This window comes from Odocoileus virginianus, chromosome 27, assembly GCF_023699985.2.
Source record: "Odocoileus virginianus isolate 20LAN1187 ecotype Illinois chromosome 27, Ovbor_1.2, whole genome shotgun sequence".
Classification (NCBI taxonomy): Eukaryota; Metazoa; Chordata; class Mammalia; order Artiodactyla; family Cervidae; genus Odocoileus; species Odocoileus virginianus.
Window position 1 is genome coordinate 31,599,314 of NC_069700.1, and position 25,663 is coordinate 31,624,976.

At 38.0% G+C, this 25,663-nt stretch overlaps 1 protein-coding gene across 2 annotated transcripts in view; it reads right to left on the reverse strand.

The window, feature by feature from the left end:
- Nucleotides 1-25,663, reverse strand: part of ZFAND3 (zinc finger AN1-type containing 3) — a 320,114-nt gene that overhangs the window by 68,468 nt on the left and 225,983 nt on the right. For both annotated transcript variants that reach the window (XM_070456513.1, XM_020873376.2), the window contains exon 3: nucleotides 9,886-10,068. In XM_070456513.1, the coding sequence (XP_070312614.1) occupies nucleotides 9,886-10,068 (183 nt within the window). The remainder of the gene's footprint in view (nucleotides 1-9,885; nucleotides 10,069-25,663) is intronic.

Below are 25,663 nucleotides of genomic sequence, written 5' to 3' on the forward strand. Positions count from 1 at the left end.
GAACTAGATCCCACATGCTGAAATTAAGACCTGGTGCAACCAAAGAAAAAAATAAATATTAAAAAAAAATAAAGACTATGGCTGTAATCCTATGAAAACACAATGGTGGCAATGACAACTTCCGAGATCTTTAATATTTCTCCACTGAGCTAACACTAGAGGATCACAAACAAAGACACATTAGGAAATATTAAACAGCATGAGTGCAATTAAGAAAAAGATTTAAATTGCAAATACCTAAAGTTAAGAGCACCTTTAATAGAAGAAATTTAAAAAATAAGAACAATATGTATAGCTTCCCTCCAATAAATTTAAAAACTTAAAGGAAATAGGTATTTTTATAATAATACTGCCAAAACTGACTTTTAAATGAGGTCGGAAATATACATAGTTCAATATCACCTATCAAGCCAATCAGTTTTATGAATAAGTTCTTTAAGTTTTCAAAGAATAGATACATAATGTCGGAACTTAAGACAAAAAGCTTGTGCTAGGGCACAGGAACAGATGAAACGTTTTCTGTGAGATTAATGCAACTGACACCTAAACTAGACAAGAGCAGCATGCCCACCATATATAAGCGCACAAACACAAAATTAACTCATCAAAAATTTCAAAATTGAAAATAAAATTAGCATTTTGAATTCATCAGTACTGAAAGACCTAAGAGAGTTTATCCAGGGAATACAAAGGTGGTTTAACATCGGAAGTTTATTAAATTGAGGGATTACATATTAAAGGAGAAATCTATACGATCATCTTAATAGATGCTGAAAAAGCTTTTATAAAATTCAATATTTTTGAGTTAAAAAAATTAACACACTATAAATAAGTTTATTAACCTGATAAATAATATCTACAAGAAACCTTGCATCACCTGGTTTATAATAGTAAAATATCAGAAATAGTCTGAAAAGAAGAAAAAATAGTAACAATAATAATAGAGAATACTACACAGCAGTTTGAAAAGAACTGGGCTGACCTGGAAAGATCTCTAATATATTGTTAAGTAAGGAAGCAAGTTACAAAACAATATGTATAGTATGTTCTCATTTGTATGAAGAAAACCTTGTATTTATGTATACATGTATACAACTGCATATAAAAATAATATATAATCCAAAATAAATACACAGTGTAAATAAATAAACTCTTCAAAGAGTGGGAATGCGAGGCGGGGAGAAGGGGTCAAAGTATTAAAAGAGTATTTTCACCTTCTATTCTACATAAACCTGTCTTTGCTCTACTCGTATATTTAAAAAATAAAATTAAAACTTAAGAAGACAATAAAGTGGCCAGCAAATAAGCAATTTAAAAGTCATGGTTTTGCTTTAATTTTGACTCTTATTTTTAGACTACAAAAACAGCCAGATGACATTAAAGTGCCTGAACAAGTTCTGATCCAGCTAACATTGTGGGATAGAAATAATATCCATAAGAAAACACTGCTAAACTGCTCAAATCTTTCTGCATTTTGACCAGGATTCGCTTAATGACCCCATACATTGATTCCTAGCGAATTACAACCATTCAATTCAATACAGCATGTAACTGTACATTATCATACTGTACGGCAAAGTATCAATCTTTTTAGAACACAGCCCTAATAAAAACAGCATGCTTTATAGAATCGGCTTCAAGATAAATAAATGCACTGGAAAAAAATACCTTTAAATTAAAATCAAAAGAGACATTTAAATTTTCGGCATTCTTCATTATGGGAAAGAATTTCCCACTTTGAGACTATTATATATCAGAAAAGCTCCATCTGTTGTATAATTATCTCTGATAAATAGCCTGATGCTCCAAGCTTCATTAGAGGAAAGGGAAGGAAAAGACACATACAGAGAGAACTGTAAATAAATCTCCTCACCATATTTCACTTAAAACCAGCCCAGCAGGAAGTCATAAAATATTTTTTAGTAGGTAATATTTTCTAAATGTTCTACTAGAATAAGTCAGCTGGTTTTGCACACTATCTGGTCTTCAAGTAGGCATAGTCTGAAAAGAGAAAACTAGCTTTACTTAGCGATAATTAGAAATTTAATTGGTAAAAACAGACAAAAGTTCAGCCACTCGGTGGCAATGATATTAATTTTCCAAGGGACTGCTTTGTCAGACAGGAATCAAGACTAGCAGCCAATGAAGCTCTATGCACGTTCAAAGACCCAAAGGCAGTTTAGCAAGGAAATCTGTTAAAATGCACCACCATTTTATTTTTTAAATGCCTGGGGAAAGCTAGGCTATGACCAGAAACCAGTTTCCAAGGAAACAACAGAAATCTCTTTGTTTAACCAAATTAATTTAACCACAGATAAAGAATGCTCTCAAATTTCTATTTTGGGAATCACTGTTATATTAAAGGAAAATCCAGCCAGCACTTGGAAATGAGGCTTTATTCATTAGAAGTTTTCATTAACATTCTGGTTAGTACAGTTCTCACTTTTTCTGTATACTTTCTTTTGGTTACAGCAAAATCATCTCTTGTGTGTATTAATATGTAGTAGAGAAAAGCAAGGAAAAAAACACTTCAGCATTATGGATAATGTAAAAGGCCCAGAGCTGACCACCAGCCCTGTCATGTGAGTCAAGGCAGGTCACCATTCAAATCTTTTCCTCGTCTGGAGAATAAGGAGGAGACTGTGTTCCCTGCTTATGTTGCACACTGTCAGACAGTCCCAGAAAGAAATGCTTGTCAAAGGGCTCTGTAAAACAGGGGTTGATGAACTTTCTCTGCAAGGGACCACTGACTGGGTCTCTGTAGTAACTACCCAATTTCTGCTGTTAAATGCAGAAGCAGCAGTAGGCAATACATAAATGAATGAGCATGGCTGTGTTCCATTAAAAATGTATTTATGAACATCAGAATTTGAATTTCATATAATTTTCACATGTTGTAAAATTACTGTTCTCTTGATCTTTTTCATTTAAAATCACTCTTAGCTCATGGAACATACAAAAACAGGTGATGGGACGATTTGGCCTGTGGGTTATAGTTTGCCAACTTCTCTTATAAACTATCGCTTTTTGTGTGTATGGGTTGCTGTTTATCTCTTAGTATGAGCCTCTACAGAGTTCAGAAAGTGCTCTGTATGAGGAGGGCCCTCTCTGTTAGATTAGAATGCCAGAATATTTAAAAACAAGTCCATTTCTTGCAATTGCCCTTCCCTAATAGCAGGTGCCAGTTCTCTTCCTCTCCTGCCTAGAAAGAAACAGACAAACCAGCTCTCTACCAACAACTAACTTCTGTCCACTATGCAGTGGGGCTGGCCAACCTCTGCTTCCTCCAAACAAAAACCCCCACAAACCCTAACTAAATAGGTATGTACATCGTAAGGCTCCCCAACAGGTCACAAGTAGGGATGTCCAGGCCTTTTAAGAGAATAACAACAGAAAACCTAATTTATAGGAGAAATAGAGAAAAATGTCTTTTAAAAAATCTTTTAAATCCAATCTTATAAGACTCTCACCACTTGAGGTGACCAGTCAGCTGCCTATCTTGTTTAAGGCTGTTAGGGCAGATGCACTGTAAGTCAAGATAAGATAATGAAAGTGACTGTCAAGCACAGTGAAGACCCAGGTGAAAGTAGACAGCCTGATCCATTAACACCTTCAACTGTGACCCACCCAGGAGAAGAGCAGTGGAGGAAGGGGCAGCAGGGGGTTGCGGACATTAACAGTATCCTCTAAACAGCAGAACTTCCTACCATGCATCCACCCTGACGGCTTTAACAACTAGCTCCAGTGTTCCACCCACAACCTGACATTATCTTCTCTTTCTTCAAAAGTTGGCTCAAGAAACAAAGTACAAACCACAATTTAGCACCTCAATGGAAAACCTGGAAATTGGCAGAAAAATAATTAGGTAGTAGCAAAAGCATTATGAAATATATGTGATTTTATTCTTTTTAAAAGTGTGCAACACTCTGTGCTCTGCAGTCCTTTCACTACAAATCATCACACAGACAGGCAGCTACTCCACGGCAGCTGGCAAGCCGGGCTGCTCTGGGATCTTGGGCGAGAGATACAGAACCATCCAGGGCCTCCATCTCCACGTTTGCAAAACAGATATGGTCACAGTACCCACCTTACAGGGTATTATGAACAGGAGGCAGGTTAATACAAACAAGTATCTGGAACAGTGCCTAATACTTATAAGTACTCTGGTGATACCTGTTACCATTTTTATAGCGTTTAAATATTATGACAAGTCCTTTCGGTCAATGTTAGCATTTTGTTTATACTGTGTTTTGAAAATGTTCCTAATGGCTAAAGGTCCACAGAATCTTCTGCAGACACACACAGATGGGGTAGGAAGAGACGCGTGTGCTGACACAAAATATCACTTGGAGCTTTTGGACACCTGTTTTATTTGACCTTCAGTCAAGGAGTTTTAACAAATTCTTTTAGATAAAAATCTGCCATGTTCTCTGCTTTATACACTCTTAACCAATAGTTCTCATTTTATCTGCAGTCTTAAAAACTGTATTAACATACCCAGACTCTTGCCACCTGTTATGTTCATTTAACAGTGAGAAGCAGAAAGTAGATGCAAGCAATACTCATTCTCTTGATCATTAGGAAAGAAGACACACTTCTGGTCCTACACAGTAACAACAGATCCATAACTACTGCACAGTTTACAAATTAGGCTGTACTTGGATTTGGAATTCCAAAGCCATTTTCCAGCAACTCTCACACCTCACCTCTCCATAACTGTGGGGAAGCTAAGGGTCAACAGATGGAATTCTGATCTCTTAAGAATACTAAAACATTAATATACATAATCCCCTGATGCCTCTTCTTCCACCTAGGTACATCACAGATGAAGAACTATGCAAGGTGTCCATGGATCAGGCTGTCTACTGTCACCTGAATCCTCACTGTACTTGGCAATCATTTTAATTATCTCCTGTTGACTTACAATGCATCTGCCCTGAGAGCTTTAACAAACCTTTCTTTTCTTATCCCCACAGCCACCATCCACAAACCAGGAACACATCTCCTCACTTTAGCACAGTTTTCAACCTAGGTGAGATGGTAAGACCCATGTGAGAAAGCTTTTGCAAATGACATGCCTCTTAACCACTATTTCTGCTACTGCCTCTCTCTTACTCTATAATTCTTATGCACCTGTCTAGGAGAACAAGTCAGAATCTCAAGAAGAAGCGTATATATTTGAAACAGTGACCTCTTGGTGGACAGAGGCCTTAATCTTACTCATTTCAGTACCCAGCACTTAACCAAGTGTCATTTAGCAAAGACTGCTAAATGAAACCACTGAAACAGTTTATTAAAGAGTTTATTAGATAACCAATCATACCATCACCAAACTGAATATTTCTTGACAATTTACAGCTTCCTGCAGCATCTTCACAATGTTGAGGCAATATGCTATGGTTGCTGAAAGCGATAGGGACAGAATAGGATAGTTATACAGGTAGCTGCAGGGGTCCCAACAAGGGACTACAGGTAGAGAGGGAAACCTAGGGAGACCACTGTGAGTTAATGATCACTCAAGAAAGTTATCATAAAGAACATCGTGGAACAAAGCAGGCTTGCTTAACTATAAAGCTAAACATAAAAGCACGAGATATGCACCGGGTCATGATGTAGAAGAAAAATGTTTCAACTCCTATTGATCTGAGTAAGCATCATGATAATCCTAGTTTGACCTCACAGGGTCAGATAACTCTCATGCCCAATATGAAGGAGGAGCAAGTGATACAAGACTGACTCTACTCAAAGAAGGCAGTTTTTTCCCCCTCCCTCACTTTCCCTTGACTATATTATTGTAGCCTACCTAACCTTCGAGGCCGAGCTCCCTCACCTGTCTGCCTGCATCTCTCTCACAAGCATCCTATATTAATAAACCTACTTCTTGCCTATCACTTTGCCTCTTGCTGAATTCCTTCTGCACTGAGACACAAAGAACCTGAGCCTCAGTTAAGTCCAGACGCCAAGTGAGTGATTCTAAGTAAAAGACCGTGGGTTCAAATCCCAACCAGGGTTTTGGCTGGGTTCAAGTCCGGGCACGTGCATTCAAGTCCCAGTCTGAGGTGCACGGATTCAAAGGCACAGGCCTTGAAAGTTTCACAGACTCTGGAGCCAAATCAGTGGGTTGGAGCATAAGCTACACCAGGAAGCAAGAGCTCTAAACTTCAGGTAGAAGTTACTGAACCATTCTATACAACTGCCTCTTTAAAAACAGGGTTAATAAAAGCACCTACCTTACAGGGTATTGTGAGAATTACATGTAAAGAACTTAGCAGATAGTCAAACACTTCATAAATATGAGTGAACATTTTCATTATTATTAACAAAGCCCATACCATACAATGAAATTTGTTCCTTGGCTTTTATGACCTTGAAAGTGAAAGTCACTCAGTCGTGTCTGACTCTTTGTGACCCCATGGACTATACAATCCATGGAATTCTCTAGGACAGAATACTGAAGTTGGTAGCTTGCCCACTATCATTCACCTCCTCTCTGACTTCTCCAATTGCTTACTCTGTTCTGGTTTCTGTCAAAGTTCTAGCCTTACTGCTTTTCTTTCTTCTCACTCCTGGCAATCTCATTGAACTCCTAAGGCTTCACCTATCTTCTGCGTGTGAATGAAGCCAACCTTGACTTCTCTCTCCCGAGCTCCAATTCAGACTGCCTAGTTGAACACTTAAGTCATCACTGTATCTCAGATTAGCAAATCTCCTTTCTCTAGGTCTGTGAAAGGCCAAGATTTACAATAATGAGCCCAACAAGAATTGGGAAATGAGATTAGCTTCTGAGAGCTTCACTTAAACACCTAAAGCAGTGATGTCTCCAGAAAGAATGGATCTGAAACTCGTTTTGGGTTGGCCATAAGGTTCATTCATGTTTTTCCATAACATCTGACAAAAAAAAATCTAAACGAACTTTTTAGCCAACCTGACAGAGCCACACATCCTTAATCAGACTTAAAGTATTTATGACATCAAAAGAAAAAACATGGCAGTCTATAGCAACCTAGAATGGCAAATTATAGAAACACAGGAAGTGCTGTGTCCTGGGGGCTCAAGAGCTCAGGGAAGCTCTAAGCCCAGGCACAGGAGGGGGGAAAGGTATGAAGATGGAATCTTGTGCTGAACACAAGACCTTCCCTGTATGTCTTCTGAGTCACCTGATGATTAGGCTCACTCAATTAAAATTTCACTTCAACTAACCCCACTTGCTCTGACTCCATACTTTGCTATTTGTCACGTAAATCCTTTTTATGGATCTGCTTCCCACAAAGATCTGACTCTAGAGAAAATCTTTTAGTCATATAGTCACATGGATATACTATTTTTATTTCCCATCCCTATTACAAGGACTTTCCATGATGAATTAATCAAGTAACTTTTGGTTACCCTGTAAGTTTCCACGTAACCTTAATTACAGAGAAAGAGATGATCTTACCAACATGTTGTTTGATCAATAAGTCGTGTCTGACTCTTTGCGACTCCAGGGACTGCAGTATGCCAGGCTTGCCAACATGAATGTTTCTACTCTCTATGGCAGTTACATTTTGTATTATGAATAAACTGATTAAAAGCATGAGTTCTGAGGACACATGCCTAACTTTGGATCCTGCTCTGGTTTCTACTAGTTTGTTCAGTGTGTGTGCTTAGTCACTCAGTCATGCCCAACTCCTTGGGACCCTCTGGACTGTAGCCCATCAGGCTCCTCTGTCCACAAAACTTTTCAGACAAGAGTACTGGAGTGCGTCGCCATTTCCTCGTCCAGGGGTCTTCCCAACTCACGGATCAAACCCATGTCTCCTGTGTCTCCTGCAAACCAGGCAGATTCTTTACCTGCTGAGACCTTGGGACCCATGAGCAAATTAATTAGATAATTTTGTGCTTGTTTCCTTATCTATAGAATGGGGATAATGAGTATTTACACCTCAATGAGCTGTCATGAGGAATAAAAGAGAAAATATATGAAACATATAGAACAACGTCTTGCACATAAAAAAATGCTCAATAAAAAAAAGCTGTTGTTATCTCAGAGCACTTTGGATGCTCAAGTTGTTTTGATCCTGGCCTGATCCTGCTGTGTGGATCCAATCAAATGTTGTTCCATAAAATGAGATCCTGATCAGCTCCAACCTTGCCTTAGACAAGGAGTCCTTAACCTCAAGGTCACAGTGAGCTTTAGAAAAATTTTTATTCAAAACTGAGTATAAATGGATGGTGTGTATTCTTCTCAGACAAGGGGTCACAGCTTTTCACCAGCTTCTCAATAAGCCCAAACGGATTTTTAAATATAAAACAAAGCTTACTGCCTTAATATCATCACTACCACTTTCATCTATTTTTCTCTTTTTATATAATTTCTACACCTTCTCCTAGGCCTCTTTCAACAGGTTACAACAATTTAAAAATTCTCTCTATGCAATATTATCTAGTATAATCCTTCCCTTTTTCAATACTGCCAGGTTACTTCTCAGAATAACTGTGGCAATATTACTTTCTCTGTTCAAAAACAGGACAACTGTCTTAATATCCAAGTATCTTCACTGAGCACTCAAGCCACTATGGCATGGCTATGATCTACTTGTCCAGCCTTGCCCTCCATAAATGGCCCTAAAGCACTGAGTGAGTCACTTGCCACTGCAGACTCCATGCAGCTTTCCTCCGTGTGTCTGTCTTCAAAACCAGTAAACCAGTAAATCAACACCCTCCTTCAACGGTCGATGTCTTTAACACATGGAGAAGGACCATTAAAATGGGTGCACACAACTGTGTATCAGGGTTTCTCAACTTTGGCATTACTAACATGTCAGGCTGGATAATTCCTTGCTGTGGAGGACTTTCAGAGGTTTTATAGCACTGGGGGGAAGGGGGAGGAGCAAAATCACTCCTGGCTGAGAACTACTAATTTATTACAAGAAATATATTTAATTTCCTCTGATAAACAGTAAGTTCTTTGAGGACAGGGACTATGGCCTTTTTAACTTTTATATTCTCAATTTTACCTAGTATGATGGTTTATGATAGGTTTACATAAATATTTGTTCTCTGCTGAAGTCAGAAGACAGAATATTCTAACCTACCATATCCCAAGGATTTCTAGACATTCTGTAAATTTGAAACACCAAATTTCAACCTGTTAAGTAAAGCTTTTAAAAGGTAAAAATGGCTATGTCATTAACATCACTATAATTTTCAACAAACTATCAATTATAGTTGTGCTCTAAAGGAAATGGCTATAGCACTATAAAGCTTAAGTGGACAATGGACTTCCACATCATATATATGATGCTAGTATTCTATCACTAAGGACTTATAGAAGAGTAACAGAAATTACTTCCTCCTCCCTTCAAATATCCTATGTATACAGGACATAGTGTTTTCTCAGTTAACTGCAAAGAAACATTCAAAGGCTATTTACTGAGAAAGGCCAGGCTTCAATGGAAGGTTGCTAAATCAGGGTAGGTTCCCTAGACCAGTGGTTCCTCAATCCTTCCTGCATATTAAGAAGTCTCTGCAGAATTAAAAAGAACATATTACTGAGCCTCTCTCCAGACCAATTAAATTAGATTCAGGGAATGGTACTGGAGATTAAAATTGTTTTAAAAATCCCCAGTGGATTCTAATTTACAACCAAGTCTGAGAACTGCCCTAGCCTGGTTCAAAATCTCATGTACCTTGACAGTTAACATAAAAAGCACTCTTTTTAGAAAAGTTTAAGCTCAATGGAAGGCTGAAACTTACTCTCTACCTTGCTGACTTGGGCCTGTACATTAACACTTCATCTTGAATTAAAAGAGCTGCTAGCCTTTTCCTGGGAGAGGCATTACAAAGAAACTCATGGTATGATTCTTAGGCTGCCACTCTACCACCTCACAGGAGCTGAGCACTTACACTCCTCTTTACTTGGTGAAGTTACATTCAGCTCTGTCGGAAGCGGCTGCTGGCTAGGACTAAGAGTTGGCGTGGTTATCGAGGTATTGTTGTTGTCACTGGTGGTCTCTTCGGAAAACAAATCTGATTGGCTGTTACTTGTACTTGGAGTGGAATCATCGTCTGGTTGTTTCTTTTGAAAATCTGAAGAGAAAGAGTGAAAAGAACAAGTTTAAATGTAAATGGGTTGAATGCCCCAACCAAAAGACAAAGACTGGCTGAATGGATAAAAAAACAAGACCCCTATATATGCTATCTACAAGAGACCCACCTCAAAACAAGGGACACATACAGACTGAAAGTGAAGGGCTGGGGGAAAGTACTTCACGCAAACGGAAACCAAAAGAAAGCAGGAGTCACAATACTCATATCAGATAAAATAGACTTAAAAATAAAGGCTGTGAAGAGAGACAAAGAAGGACACTACATAATCATCATAGGATCAATCCAAGAAGAAGATATAACAATTATAAATATATATGCACCCAACATAGGAGCACCGCAAGATGTAAGGCAAATGCTAACAAGTATGAAAGGGGAAATTAACAATAACACAATAATAGTGGGAGACTTTAATACTCCACTCACACCTATGGATAGATCAACTAAACAGAAAATTAACAAGGAAACACAAACTTTAAATGACACAGTGGACCAGCTAGACCTAATTGATATCTATAGGACATTTCACCCCAAAACAATAAATTTCACCTTTTTCTCAAGTGCACACGGAACCTTCTGCAGAATAGATCACATCCTGGGCCATAAATCTAGCCTTGGTGAATTAAAAAAATTGAAATTATTCCAGTCATTCTTTTCCGACCACAATGCAGTAAGATTAGATCTCAATTACAGGGAAAAAAAAAAAAACTACTAAAAATTCCAACATATGGAGGCTAAATAACACACTTCTGAATAACCAACAAATCATAGAAGAAATCAAAAAAGAAATCAAAATGTGCATAGAAATGAATGAAAATGAAAACACAACAACCCAAAACCTATGGGACACTGTAAAAGCAGTGCTAAGGGGAAGGTTCATAGCAATACAGGCTTACCTCAAGAAACAAGAAACAAGTCAAATAAATAACCTAACTCTACACCGAAAGCAACTAGAGAAGGAAGAAATGAAGAACCCCAGGGTTAGCAGAAGGAAAGAAATCTTAAAAATTAGGGCAGAAATAAATGCAAAAGAAACAAAAGAGACCATAGCAAAAATCAACAAAGCTAAAAGCTGGTTTTTTGAAAAGATAAATAAAATTGACAAACCGGTAGCCAGACTCATTAAGAAACAAAGGGAGAAGAACCAAATCAACAAAATTAGAAATGAAAATAGAAAGATCACAACAGACAAGACTGAAATACAAAGGATCATAAGAGACTACTACCAGCAGCTCTATGCCAATAAAATGGACAACTTGGAAGAAATGGAAAAATTCTTAGAAAAGTATAACTTCATAAAACTGAGCCAAGAAGAAATAGAAGATCTTAACAGACCAATCACAAGCATAGAAATCGAAACTGTAATCAGAAATCTTCCAGCAAACAAACGCCCTGGACCAGATGGTTTCACAGCTGAATTCTACCAAAAATTCAGAGAAGAGCTAACACCTATCTTACTCAAACTCTTCCAGAAAATTGCAGAAGATGGTAAACTCCAAACTCATTCTATGAGGCCACCATCACCCTAATGCCAAAACCAGACAAGGATGCCACAAAAAAAGAAAACTACAGGCCAATATCACTGATGAACATAGATGCAAAAATCTTTAACAAAATTCTAGCAAACAGAATCCAACAACATATTAAAAAGATCATACATCATGACCAAGTGGGCTTTATCCCAGGAATGCAAGGAGTCTTTAATATCCACAAATCAATCAATGTAATACACCACATTAACAAATCGATAAAAACCATATGATTATCTCAATAGATGCAGAAAAAGCCTTTGACAAAATTCGACATCCATTTATGATAAAAACTCTCCAGAAAGCAGGAATAGAAGGAACATACCTCAACATAATAAAAGCTATGTATGACAAACCCACAGCAAACATTATCCTCAATGGTGAAAATTTGAAAGCATTTCCCCTAAAGTCAGGAACAAGAGAAGGGTGCCCACTCTCACCACTACTATTCAACATAGTTTTGGCCACAGCAACCAGAGCAGAAAAAGAAATAAAAGGAATCCAGATAGGAAAAGAAGTAAAACTCTCACTGTTTGCAGATGACATGATCCTCTACATAGAAAACCCTAAAGACTCTACCAGAAAATTACTAAAGCTAATCAATGAATAGAGTAAAGTTGCAGGATATAAAATTAACACACAGAAATCCCTTGCATTCCTATACACTAACAATGAGAAAACAGAAAGAGAAATTAAGGAAAGAATACCATTCACCATTGCAACAAAAAGAGTAAAATACTTAGGAGTATATCTACCTAAAGAAACAAAAGACCTATACATGGAAAACTATAAAACACTGAAGAAAGAAATCAAAGAGTACACAAATAGATGCAGAAATATACCATGTTCATGGATTGGAAGAATCAATATTGTCAAAATGGCTATACTACCCAAAGCAATCTATAGATTCAATGCAATCCCTATCAAGCTACCAACAGTATTCTTCACAGAACTAGAACAAATAATTTCACAATTTGTATGGAAATACAAATAGCCAAAGCAATCTGGAGAAAGAAGAATGGAACTGGAGGAATCAACCTGCCTGACTTCAGGCTCTACTACAAATCCACAGTCATCAAGACAGTATGGTACTGGCACAAAGACAGAAATACAGATCACTGGAACAAAACAAAGCCCAGAGATAAATCCACATACCTACGGACACCTTAATCTTCGACCAAGGAGGCAAGAATATACAACGGAAAAAAAGACAACCTCTTTAACAAGTGGTGCTGGGAAAACTGGTCAACCACCTGTAAAAGAATGAACCTAGAACACTTTCTAACACCATACACAAAAATAAACTCAAAATGGATCAAAGATCTAAATGTAAGACCAGAAACTATAAAATTCCTAGAGGAGAACATAGGCAAAACACTCTCCGACATAAATCACAGCAGGATCCTCTATGACCCACCTCCCAGAATAGTGGAAATAAAAGCAAAAATAAACAAATGGGACGTAATTAAACTTAAAAGCTTTTGCACAACAAAGGAAACTATAAGCAAGGTGAAAAGACAGTCCTCAGAATGGGAGAAAATAATAGCAAATGAAGCAACAGACAAAGGATTAATCTCAAAAATATACAAGCAACTCCTGCAGCTCAATTCCAGAAAAATAAATAACCCAATCAAAAAATGGGCCAAAGAACTAAACAGACATTTCTCCAAAGAAGACATACAGATGGCTAACAAACACATGAAAAGATGCTCAACATCACTCATTATCGAGAGAAATGCAAATCAAAACCACAGTGAGGTACCATTACACGCCAGTCAGAACGGCTGCTATCCAAAAGTCTACAAGCAATAAATGCTGGAGAGGGTGTGGAGAAAAGGGAACCCTCTTACACTGTTGGTGGGAATGCAAATTAGTACAGCTGCCATGGAGAATAGTGTGGAGATTCCTTAAAAAACTGGAAATAGAACAGCCACATGACCCAGCAATCCCACTCCTGGGCATACACACCGAGGAAACCAGAACTGAAAGAGACACGTGCACCCCAATGTTCATCACAGCACTGTTTGTAACAGCCAGGACATGGAAGCAACATAGATGCCCACCAGCAGACCAGTGGATAAGAAAGCTATGGTACATATACACAATGGAATATTACTCAGCCATTAAAAAGAATTCATTTGAATCAGTTCTAATGAGATGGACAAAAATGGAGCCCATTATACTGACTGAAGTAATCCAGAAGATAAACACCAATACAGTATACTAATGCATATATATGGAATTTAGAAAGATGGTTAACAATAACCCTATATGCAAGACAGAAAGAGAGACACAGATGTATAGAACAGACTTCTGGACTCTATGGGAGAATGCGAGGGTGGGATGATCTGAGAGAATAGCATCGAAACATGTATATTATCAAGTGTGAAACAGATCACCAGTCCAGGTTGGATGCATGAGACAAGTGCTCAGGACTGGTGCACTGGGATGACCCAGAGGGATGGGATGGGGAGGGAGGTGGGAGAGGGGTTCAGGATGGGGAACACATGTAATCCATGGCTGATTCATGTCAATGTATGGCAAAAACCACTACAATACTGTAAAGTAATTAGCCTCCAACTAATAAAAATAAATGAAAAAAACAAAGAACAAGTTTAAATAAGGACTTCACAATTGCCTTGGATATTAGAAAATAATGAAAGTTAGTATAAAAATTAAAACTAATTTGAGTGATTAAAAAATGTAATTAAAATACTGGTCAAAACCTTAGAAAATTGGTGGAGGGTCAATGAATTAAAGATTTCCATGGTCCCTGTATTATTCAGGTAATCATACTGATTTTAATGTTAAGTCTCAGAAATGCCAAGCGCATGTTAAAATTTTAGGGGTAAACAAGAATAAAAGGAATAAAGAAAAACTGTTCAAACTGTTCTTTCCTGGACAGGAAAGAAGGTGAAAAACAGCTGAGGAAAAAAGCAGGGTAAACAGAAAACAAATAATAATCTGGTAGGAGTAAGTTCAGATATACCACTAGTGGTAATAAATGTAAACAGTTTAAACTTAACAGTTAAAATACAGGAAATTCAAACTAAATAAACAAAATCCTGCTTGGAAAATTATGGAGCTTCCAAGAGACATACTAAAAATATTAACATGAGAGAAAAATTTTTAAGTATGTAAACAAAACACCAGTAAAATGATTAAAAAGCCAATCATAGCTAAAGTACTCTCAGGAAATGTAAACTTTGAAGAAAAAGCATTATGAGAGATAAAGAAGATCATTATATAACTGCCAAAAAAAAAATAAAATTACCAGAAATATAAAACAACTCTTATTTAATCTATATGTACCTAAAAACAAAGCCTCAAAATATGTAAAGCAAAAGTAATTGGAAACCATTGGAATCTATGGGATTCAATGATCGGAATTTATGGGAAACCAACAATTAGATAATGAATTACTTTCGGAAACCATTGGAATCTATGGGATTCAATGATCAGAATTTATGGGAAACCAACAATTAGATAATGAATTACTTTCAAACACATGTGGAATATTTATAAAAACTGCCTAAAACCTGGATAAATTCTGACCACACATTATGTTATAAAGCAAAAGTCTCAACAGGTAACAAAGAATTAGTAAGAAATAGGCATTATTAATTGACCAGAGAGCAATTAAGTTAAAAACTGGTAATAAAAATCTTATATATTTGCAAGTTTTTAAAATGCATTTTAAACTCAAGGGTCAAATTAGAAATTAGAAAATATGTATAATTAACTGATAATATAATTGCTACTTATCAATATCCAGTGAACATAAAGATGCACATACATTATCTATACCCTAGTCATTCTATTAGGAGGTATGTATCTCAGAGAAAATCAGCACACAAGTACAAGGATGCTGATTATATACAGTTTGTAATACTAACAAGTCAGACGCAACCTAAATGTCCATAAATCATAATATATTCAAATAGTGGAATAATGTACACAGTGAAAATAAATGACTATTGCCACATCACATCAACATGAATAAACCTCAAAATTATGTTGAACAAAAAAAGAAAGTCACTAAATAATATAGTAAGACTGTACTACATAAACATTAAAAACATGCAAAACAAATCATATATTGTTTAAGAATATGTATCTCTAAGTCACTAAAAAATTAACACAGTTCAGGACAGCGGTTACCTCTGAGATTGGTGGTGAGCAATGGGATATGAAGTGAGAGCTATGCAGAAATATTCAAAATTATAGGTAATGTCCACTGGCAGAGAATACATTAAAATGGTATACTCATTCATTTGATGAAATAATGTGTGGCAGTTAAAATATTAATAAATGAATAGAACTGTAAGTACAACAGAAAATCTCAAAAACAATGTTGAGAGAGAAAAGCAAGCTACAGAAAGATATGTATGTCCAACGTGCTATGTGTGTTATGTTCAGTCGTTTACTCCGTGGAAGGAAAGTTATGACCAACCTAGATAGCATATTAAAGAGTAGAGACATTACTTTGCCAACAAAGGTCCATCTCGTCAAGGCTATGGTTTTTCCAGTACTCATGTATGGATGTGAGAGTTGGACTGTGAAGAAAGCTGAGTGCCGAAGAATTGATGCTTTTGAACTGTGGTGTCTGGAGAGTCCCTTGGACTGCAAGGAGATCCAACCAGTCCATCCTAAAGTAGACCAGTCCTGGGTGTTCACTGGAAGGACTGATGCTGAAGCTAAACCTCCAATATTCTGGCTACCTGATGTGAAGAACTGACTCATTGAAAAAGACCCTGGTGCTGGGAAAAATTGAGGGCAGGAGGAAAAGGGGACAGATGATGGAGGATGAGATTGTTGGATGGCATCACCGACTCAATGGACATGAATTTGAATAAACTGCGGGAGTGGTGATGGACAGGGAGACCTGGCATGCTGCAGTCCATGGGGTCGCAAAGAGTCGGACACGACTGAGCGACTAAACTGAACTGAATGCTCAGTCATGTCCAACTCTGTGGCCTCACAGACTGCAACCTACCAGGTTCCTCTGTCCATGGAATTCTCCAGACAGGAATACTGGAGTGGGTCACCATTTCCTCCTCCAGGGGATCTTCCCGACTCAGGGATCGAAACCTGCACTGTGTTTTCCCAAAGCTTCTCTAATTTTCTGTTGTCACTGAAGTCTTTCCGGGGCATCTGAAAACTTAGATCTGAACTGAACAAGGATCTTCAATTCTATCCGCAATTTTTTTTTATTTCTTAAAGCCAGCGGTATGTATGTGACTGCTTAAAGTAATATGTTTAGTCTCTGTATGCTTCCTTATTAAAAACTCTTATACTAGTCTATGAAATACAGATAATACTTTTCTGTATCAATTCAGAGAAGGAACACAAGATCCTGTACACTCCACATCACCTTATCTTTTGAAACTGAAAAGCTGTTGTTATGCTCAATAATCTTATCAGAGTCACTATTCTGACATAGTCTGAGCATAAGAATTGCTAGCATTTATGTTGCATTTACCATGTACCAGGCACTGAACTAAATGTTTTACCTATTTAACTCATTTACTTTAATCCTCCGAACAACCCTACACCAAGGGAGGTATAAATTACCACCACTTCATTGATGAAGAAACTGAGGTTCGGAAAACTTGGGTTAATTTGTTTCAGCAGCTAGTAAGCAGTAGAATCAGGATTTAAACATAGGTTATCTGACATGAAAATTCATGGTCTTCAGTCTTAACCATAGGATGTAAATTGGTGTGCACTAGACTGACCCAAGGAAAAGGCCTCCATGTCAAACTCCCAGCCATTTACAGCATCAAAGGTGAATGCAATGGATTTAGCCAAAGAATCACTAATCTGCTGTGCCCATCAGTGATTTAAAGCCTCCACTACTTCTGTGTATTTATTTCTCCTAGCCACTTTCAACTTTCAACACTCTTCAGTGTTTTGACATTTTAAAATGGCTTATTATCCCAATGTTAGTTGTACAGCACTTTTAGAGAAAAGGGTACTACATAAGTGGAATAAAAATATTGCAGATAATGCTTTTTTTATATCATGTCATCTCATTAGCTCTATGTCAATAATCATGTGTCCCTCCTACAGCCACTTCTCTACAACTTAATTGGAAATAAGACCCTAGAAGAATTGAAACTGAGTCATCATTGTACCTTTTAACAGAATCTCCAATGCCTCAAAACAGACACACACACAGAATCACTCACTGAGGCATGATAACTCTTTGAGGTTAAATCATGTTGGTGTTCGAAGACAGTTTACCAGGTCCCACCTACACAATCTCCAGCCCATGTTTGCCATGTTTCCTAATGTCCAGATGCTCTTTAAATAAGTTTTCTTTTGTGAATCTGCAGCTGATATAATGTACCTTCTTTTAACCCATCCTCTCACTGATGTCTTTTTTGTACCACCACAGGATGATGGTATGAAAAAAAATCACAAGGCTAACAGTATTCTTCACAAACCAAATTGGCTGCAAACAAGAGAACTAGTAGAAGCTTTATACACTCTCCATTTCAATTCAATAAAGAAATCACAAATAACAGAATTTTACAACCAGAATTAACTTTAAAGATCCAGCTCAATCCTCTCACTTCACAAATAAAGAAAGCAAGAGCCAAAAAGTTAATGCAACTCACCAGACAAAATTCACAGTTAATCACAAGAGTTTTCTAACTCCTAGGCAAAAGTTAGCAGCTTAAAAACGATACAAAAGCTTTAACGTCAGATCTAGAATCAAATTTGGAATTCGCAAATGGCTAAAAGCAAACTGTTTATTCTTCGGGGGTCTTTGTAAAACGAAGGAAAAGGAGTTATTTCTACCTCTCAGGACAGTGTGGATTAAACAAGATAATGTACATAAGGTATCTGCACATGTTCAGTTCAGTTCAGTGGCTCAGTCATGTCCGACTCTTTGCGATTCCACGGACTGCAGCACGCCAGGCTTCCCTGTCCATAACAAATTCCCGGAGTTTACCCAAACTCATGTCCATTGAGTCGGTGATGCCATCCAACCATCTATTCTCTGTCATCCCCTTCTCCTCCTGCCTTCAATCTTTCCCAGAATCAGGGTCTTTTCAAATGAGTCAGCTCTTCACATCAGATGGCCAAAGTACTGGAGTTTTCAGCTTCAGCATCAGTCCTTCCAATGAATATTCAGGAATGATCTCCATTAGGATAGACTTGCTGGATCTCCCTGCAGTCCAAGGGACTCTCAAGAGTCTTCTCCAACACTACAGTTCAAAAGCATCAATTCTTCAGCGCTCACCTTTCTTCATAGTCCAACTCTCACATCCATACATAAGTACTGGAAAAATCACAGCCTTGACGAGATGGACCTTTGTTGGCAAAGCAATGTCTCTGCTATCTAGGTTGGTCATAACTTTCCTTCCAAGGAGTAAGCGTCTTTTAATTTCATGGCTGCAATTACCATCTGCAGTGATTTTGGAGCCCAAGAAAATAAAGTCTGACACTGTTTCCACTGTCTCCCCGTCTATTTGCCATGAAGTGATGGGACCAGATGCCATGATCTTAGTTTTCTGAATGTTGAGCTTTAAACCAACTTTTTCACTCTCTTCTTTCACTTTCATCAAGAGGCTCTTTAGTTCCTCTTCACTCTCTGCCATAAGGGTGGTGTCATCTGCATGTCTGAGGTTATTGATATTTCTCCTGGCAATCTTGATTCCAGCTTGTGCTTCCTCCAGCCCAGAGTTTCTCATGATGTACTCTGCATATAAGTTAAATAAGCAGGGTGACAATATACAGCCTTGACATACTCCTTTTCCTATTTGGAACCATTCTGTTGTTCCATGTCCAGTTCTAACTGTTGCTTCCTGACCTGAATACAGGTTTCTCAAGAGGCAGGTCAGGTGGGCTGGTATTCCCATCTCTTTCAGGATTTTCCACAGTTTATTGTGATCCACAGTCAAATGCTTTGGCATAGTCAATAAAGCAGAAATAGATGTTTTTCTGGAACTCTCTTGCTTTTTCGATGATCCAGCGGATGCTGGGAATTTGATCTCTGGTTCCTCTGCCTTTTCTATAGACAGCTTGAACATCTGGAAGTCCACAGTTCATGTATTGCTGAAGCCTGGCTTGGAGAATTTTGAGCATTACTTTACTAGCGTGTGAGATGAGTGCAACTGTGCAGTAGTTTGAACATTCTTTGGCATTGCCTTTCTTTGGGACTGGAATGAAAACTGACCTTTTCCAGTCCTGTGGCCACTGCTGATTTTTCCAAATCTGCTGGCATATTAAGCGCAGCATTTTCACAGCATCATGTTTGAGGATTTGAAATAGCTCAACTGAAATTCCATCACCTCTGCTAGCTTCGTCTGTAGTGATGCTTCCTAAGCTCCACTTGATTTCACATTCCAGGATATCTGGCTCTAGGTGAGTGATCTGTACATGGGCACTCAACAAATAATAGTCATTAAAAAGAAAAGGTATTTTAGCCTTTTAGCCCTGATGTTTGCCTTATAGTTCTTAACCTCCTGATTCCTTTCTTTCTATATCATTTAGCATCCAATTTACGACTAGAAACAGAAGTAAAAAAAAAATCCCAGAAGCCTACTCCAAGGACAAAGGGGAGCAGATGTATATTCCGTGTAAAAAAGTAAACAACAAAGTAGGCAGAGACTGCCTCTTGTTACTCTACTCTGGAAAGCAACACAGGAGAGGCCAGAAATAGTCACTCCATTTGATCCAGAAACAGAAAAGACTTGTTACTTGTTGTTTTACAGTTCTCATATAAATGGGAAAACTAGAGCTCTCCAAGCTTATCCATCTTTTTGAGGAAAAAACAAAAAAAGGAATAATTATCTATTTTTGTAAATTGGTAGAGTTTATCCTATATACAAAGGTATAAATCTGGCCTTGAATAAAGTTTCTCCAAAATAAACTGTTTGCAAAACCTAAGTTAAAACTTTTGAATTTTAAAGGGATTGCTGCTGAAAAGTGAACAGAAGCCAAGATCTTGGCAGTTTATCTTATTATCAACTAAGGGGAAAAATAATTTCTCAACAAATGTACTCTTAGAACCTGAGGTATCCAGAAATGGAATTATTCCACAAGCTAAAAAAACTGACCAGTGAAGAAGTCCCTGGGGCTGGTTACAAACATACTCACTAGACATATTTTTTCCCATGATTTTCAGAATGAGTTTTCTCACAGGTCAATCTTCTTACTGCAAAGTGCACCTCAAAAGACTGGAAGCACCACACAGATTTGGCAAGATGATTAGCTCACTTAAATTCGCACCCTGCTTCCAGATTATGACCATACCTATGTCTTTTTAAATGATTTGCCATTCCCTTCTCCAGGGGACCTTCCTGACTCAGGGATTGAACCCAGGTCTCCTGCATTGCAAGCAGATTCTTTACCATCTGCACTACCAGGGAAGCCCTTCTTCAAGGCAGAGAATACAGAAAAGTGATTTGGAAAGGATCTTGCTGAACTTTTTCTTTAAAAATTAATTATTTTTTTAAAAACATCCCTTGGTAACCTACTTTTTCCTCTTCATAATATACCCTGATTAGTCTTCCTGTCACTTATAGATCTCTGTGATCACTGAGAGGCACAAAGAATGCCCATTTATCATATAGAAACCAAACCAATTCATTTTTGTTCAGTTTAGTTGCTTAGTCGTGTCCGACTCTTCGAGACCCCATGGACTGCAGCACGCCAGGGTTCCCTGTCCGTCACCAACTCCCAGAGCTTGCTCAAACTCATGACCATCAAGTCAGTGATGCTATCCAACCATCTCATCCTCTGTCATCCCCTTCTCCACCCACCTTCAATCTTTCCCAGCATGAGGGTCTTTTCTAGTTGAGTCAGTTCTTCACATTAGGTGGCCAAGATACTGCAGTTTCAGGTTCGGCATCAGTCCTTCCAATGAATATTCAGGACTGATCTCCTTTAGGATGGACTGGTTGGATATCCTTGCAGTTCAAGGGACTCTCAAGAGTCTTCTCCAACACCACAGTTCAAAAGCATCAATTCTTTGGTGCTCAGCTTTCTTTATAGTCCAACTCTCACATCCACACATGACTACTGGAAAAGCCATAGCTTTGACTAGACGGACCTTCTCTGGCAAAGTAATGTCACTTTTGTTATACATTTGCAATTACCAATTTTATTATAAGCAAGATTTCATCAAACTTCCTCAGGTTATATTGCTAGAAGCACATCAACGAGGTAAAAGAGGATGCATATTTTTAAAAACATTTGGCACACGCTGTCAGATTTTCTTGCCACGATTCCCTGTGATTCCCCATAGCACAAGACTTACTATGGTGTGTAAGAATCATCTGTTCACTTGTCAGTCTCCCACATTACACAGGCCCGGGACAAAAACAGTGCTTCATAAATGTTAACTGGATGAGTAAGTGACCAAATGTTTTTCAGCAGAAAGCCTATCACTGAATTACATTTCAAATTATTTTATCAATTGCTATTTTAAACCCTTCAAAAACTATTCTGTGTGCCTCTAAGGGCAGTCCTGAGCATCATCTGGTTTAGCAATTCTAAAAGATGAAGTGCTATGAATTTCTATTTTCATAATCAATAAGGAGAGGTGAGAAATTCAACTGCATTTGTTCTAACTCATTCATTAAATCTATCTGGCCACTAATAAGGCTTCTATATCATTATTAGAGACCACTAAAGCTGGATATAAAGGAAATTAAACTGGAGGTGAAAGAGGAACTAAGAATTAAGTGCCTACTGTGAATAAGACACTCTGCCAGAGACCTTACATTCATTTTCTCATTTAATTATCAAAATAAACTGGGTGGCAGATGTCATCTCCACATTTCAGCAGAGGATGAGGGGCATGGCAAGTGGGCCTCCTAAATATGCTGGAGCTACAGTGTGAGACCCAATTTCAGGTAACTCTGGCACCGAAATCCCCACTACAGAATGCATCACCGAAGCAACCTCGGCCCAGCCTGTAGGGTGACTTTTCCAGTCTCCACATTTTCATTCCCAGGCTCCACCCCCCCCAAATGACTCTATATCACAGATGACGACTCCATGTTGCCACTGGGAGCTTTAATTTGGTATTTCACACCATAAAATGTTTCATGTTTCAAGTACCCAATTAAAGCAAAATTGAAATGTTGAAAATAAAAATTCAGTTCTGGTATCTCCAAAGTCTGGTTCATGCAAGGCACTGTATAATATAAAAAGCCTTGTCTAATGAAACACGGTCCTTTCTCCTCTATTCTTCATCTCTTCTCCTAGTTTATCTCCACAACAGGCTACAGCTTCCTCTCATAAGCACATTTCTAGGTTTTTAAAGCTTCACATTCCCACCCCAATCACAGCCTTAGATATCAAATTTTAAAAAGCTACAAAGTCATTAGCAGTAGCCAACCAATTCACAAGTCAGAGTTCCATTCCAGCCTTCTAATTAAAATCTTAAACTCTAGTATTTAAATGTTAATCTGGGTTAACAGCCTCAGCAAAAAAAAACTGGTTTAATCAAGAATGACCAAGAACCAAAGGACAAGCTCACTCCCATTAAAACCTTAAAATGCAGCCCCTCAGATCCCAGCTCCCGGGAAACTGTGCCCCGGCTCCTCTCAGCGTTCCCTCCTGAGCCCTCTCCTAGCTGCCGCCCGCCAGGGTCCCTCTCGCGGTGACTCCTCTCTTTAATGTCCGTACGTCTTCACTGACTGATACTGTTTTGATACTGCCTGATACTTTCAGTCAAAGTTTGAAAACATACATAATTATTTATATATATGTACACACCATATACATCTCCTGTTGAAGATAAATGACTATTGTCCCGTGTTCCCTATTTATGCCCACAAATCTGTCCACTTTGAGGTATTACCTCAGAAATTAAAATGGACCTTGTCTTCTGTCCTTTTCCCCATCTCAGGGGATGTGACCAACACTCTCCTAGAGGCTGAAGTCAGAAGCCTGGGAATTATCTCAGACTCCACATGCTCCCTCTCTTAATTCCACATCTCAAAAAATCACCACATCTAGTCTTTACTACTCCTAAGGGTCTCTAGAAGCAATCCACTTCTCCATTTCATCTGTAAGATTCCTCCACTAGCATCCTGCTTTCTTTACATACTATCCTCTCTTGGCCCACACTCTAAAATCCATTCTATACAAAGCAATCAGAGTGATATTAAAAAAAATCATTTTCCTCCCTAAACCCTTGACTGACCTTCCATTGCCTTAATAATCAGCTCCACATTCCTAAGCTTGCCTTGCAAATTAGACATCCCTCCATGAACTGGCTTCTGGCTATCTCTTCAGTTTTATCTTAAGCCACTGCTCCTCTCTTCCTCTCTGCCTGGCTTCAGCCATTCTGGACAGCTTGGGCTTTTTTAACTCTTCATTTTCTCAACCTGGAGTCCCTGGATCAAGGCATGTGAAAGACTCTTTTTCTTTATCTTGCTATTCACACCTTGGTATCTCCTACTCATTTTGAACCCTAACATAAGCACTCTCTCCTCAGGGAAGCCCTTCAGATTACCCATAGAAGACACTGAATAAATATTTTTTCAACAAATGAGTGAATGTCTTATTCACTGTGCATGCCAGTTCCTAGCAAAATGCTGGCCAAATAATATAGATTTGTTGAATTTAACTTATTTAGAACTGGTGATAACAAAGTTTAAAACATTTGTTCTCTTAGACATTAACAGACTTCATATTGCTATAAAATTTATTTATAGGAAACAAGAATGTGTCTACAAAGAGTAGAAATATTAAGGATTCCTGTCAATAAGCAGATGTATGAGTTTTACAAACTATCCCTGCACATATAAAATATTTCCTCCTTATTACTCACTACAGGTAACTGGTTCTGATAGAATTAAAAAAGGTTTGCTTACCAAAAAGCTTTAAGCTTTTATTTCAAAATACTAGAAACAGCACTCGACTAGCTCCCAAAAGTGTGTCTTCCAATGCTTCTTGCAAAAGTAGCCAATAGATACTACATGACCACGTCAAACTATGAGCAAAACTCTTATCAGTAATTAAGCTTATTTTATAATCCGGTTTATCACTCAAATTACACAGTCCCTAGATTCTTCACACCTATAGTGCCTACTGCTCCGAAGTGTGAACTAGCAAAAAAAAAAAAAAGTTATTTAGAAGAAGGCTTGTTTCTTATACAGCATTTATTCTGCAGACTATACAGTTTTCCCAGCAATAGTGTCTCATATTCATTTACAGGGCATAAATTAACATGTTAACACTATGGCAAATATCTAACAATCCATTAGTACTATACAACAGTGCACAAGAGACACATTTACCTCATTTTGGTCTATCAAAGTGTCGATTTTTTTTAGAAAAAGCTGAAAACACAAGAAGTTTTCTGAATATTGTGACATTAATCTGGTTTCAACAAAACGAACATTTGATGATGTGTGTGCTTATACATAACATCCTGTACAGCTCAACCATCAAAATAAACGAGAGTAGGCATAGTGTATAAATATTAGGCAAAGTTAACAAAATAAAACATGCAAATTAGAACCAAAACAACGAAACAAAAAACCCTGACCTGTTTACAGCTGATCCTTCGTACCATCTAAAGACCTCCCCTGAACCAGTAGTCTTTTCGGTCATTCACGAATCACTCTGATGGCACAGGTGTGACATGAACATTGCTAGAGAGGCTGGAGCCTGGAAGACTTTTTTTCGACCCAGTTCAGATCTGAAGTTTCAAATGCCCCAGAGAGACTTCAATGACAACAGAACAGAAAATTAGAAAAGCTTTGGGAATACACAAGCAAAAGAAAATCCCCTTTTTTAGATCCTTGATTGTTTTTACAATTGTATTCATAGTCTTCATGCTACCAGCCCTTCATTTTACCATGTAGAAGTGACAGGAGAAAAGTACAAAACAAAGTCCCTCCTGCTCGGCCCCTCCTTTTGGGAAAGTGGAAGGAGAGCAGTCTTTGTGCTCCTACCCACTGATCCCTTCTCAACAGTCTCTGCTCCCCTCCTGGTGTGACGGCAGCTCCTACCTTTAATCATATTTCATTTTCACTCAGTTCTCAGTCTTCCCATCTCACAACAGGGTCACATAC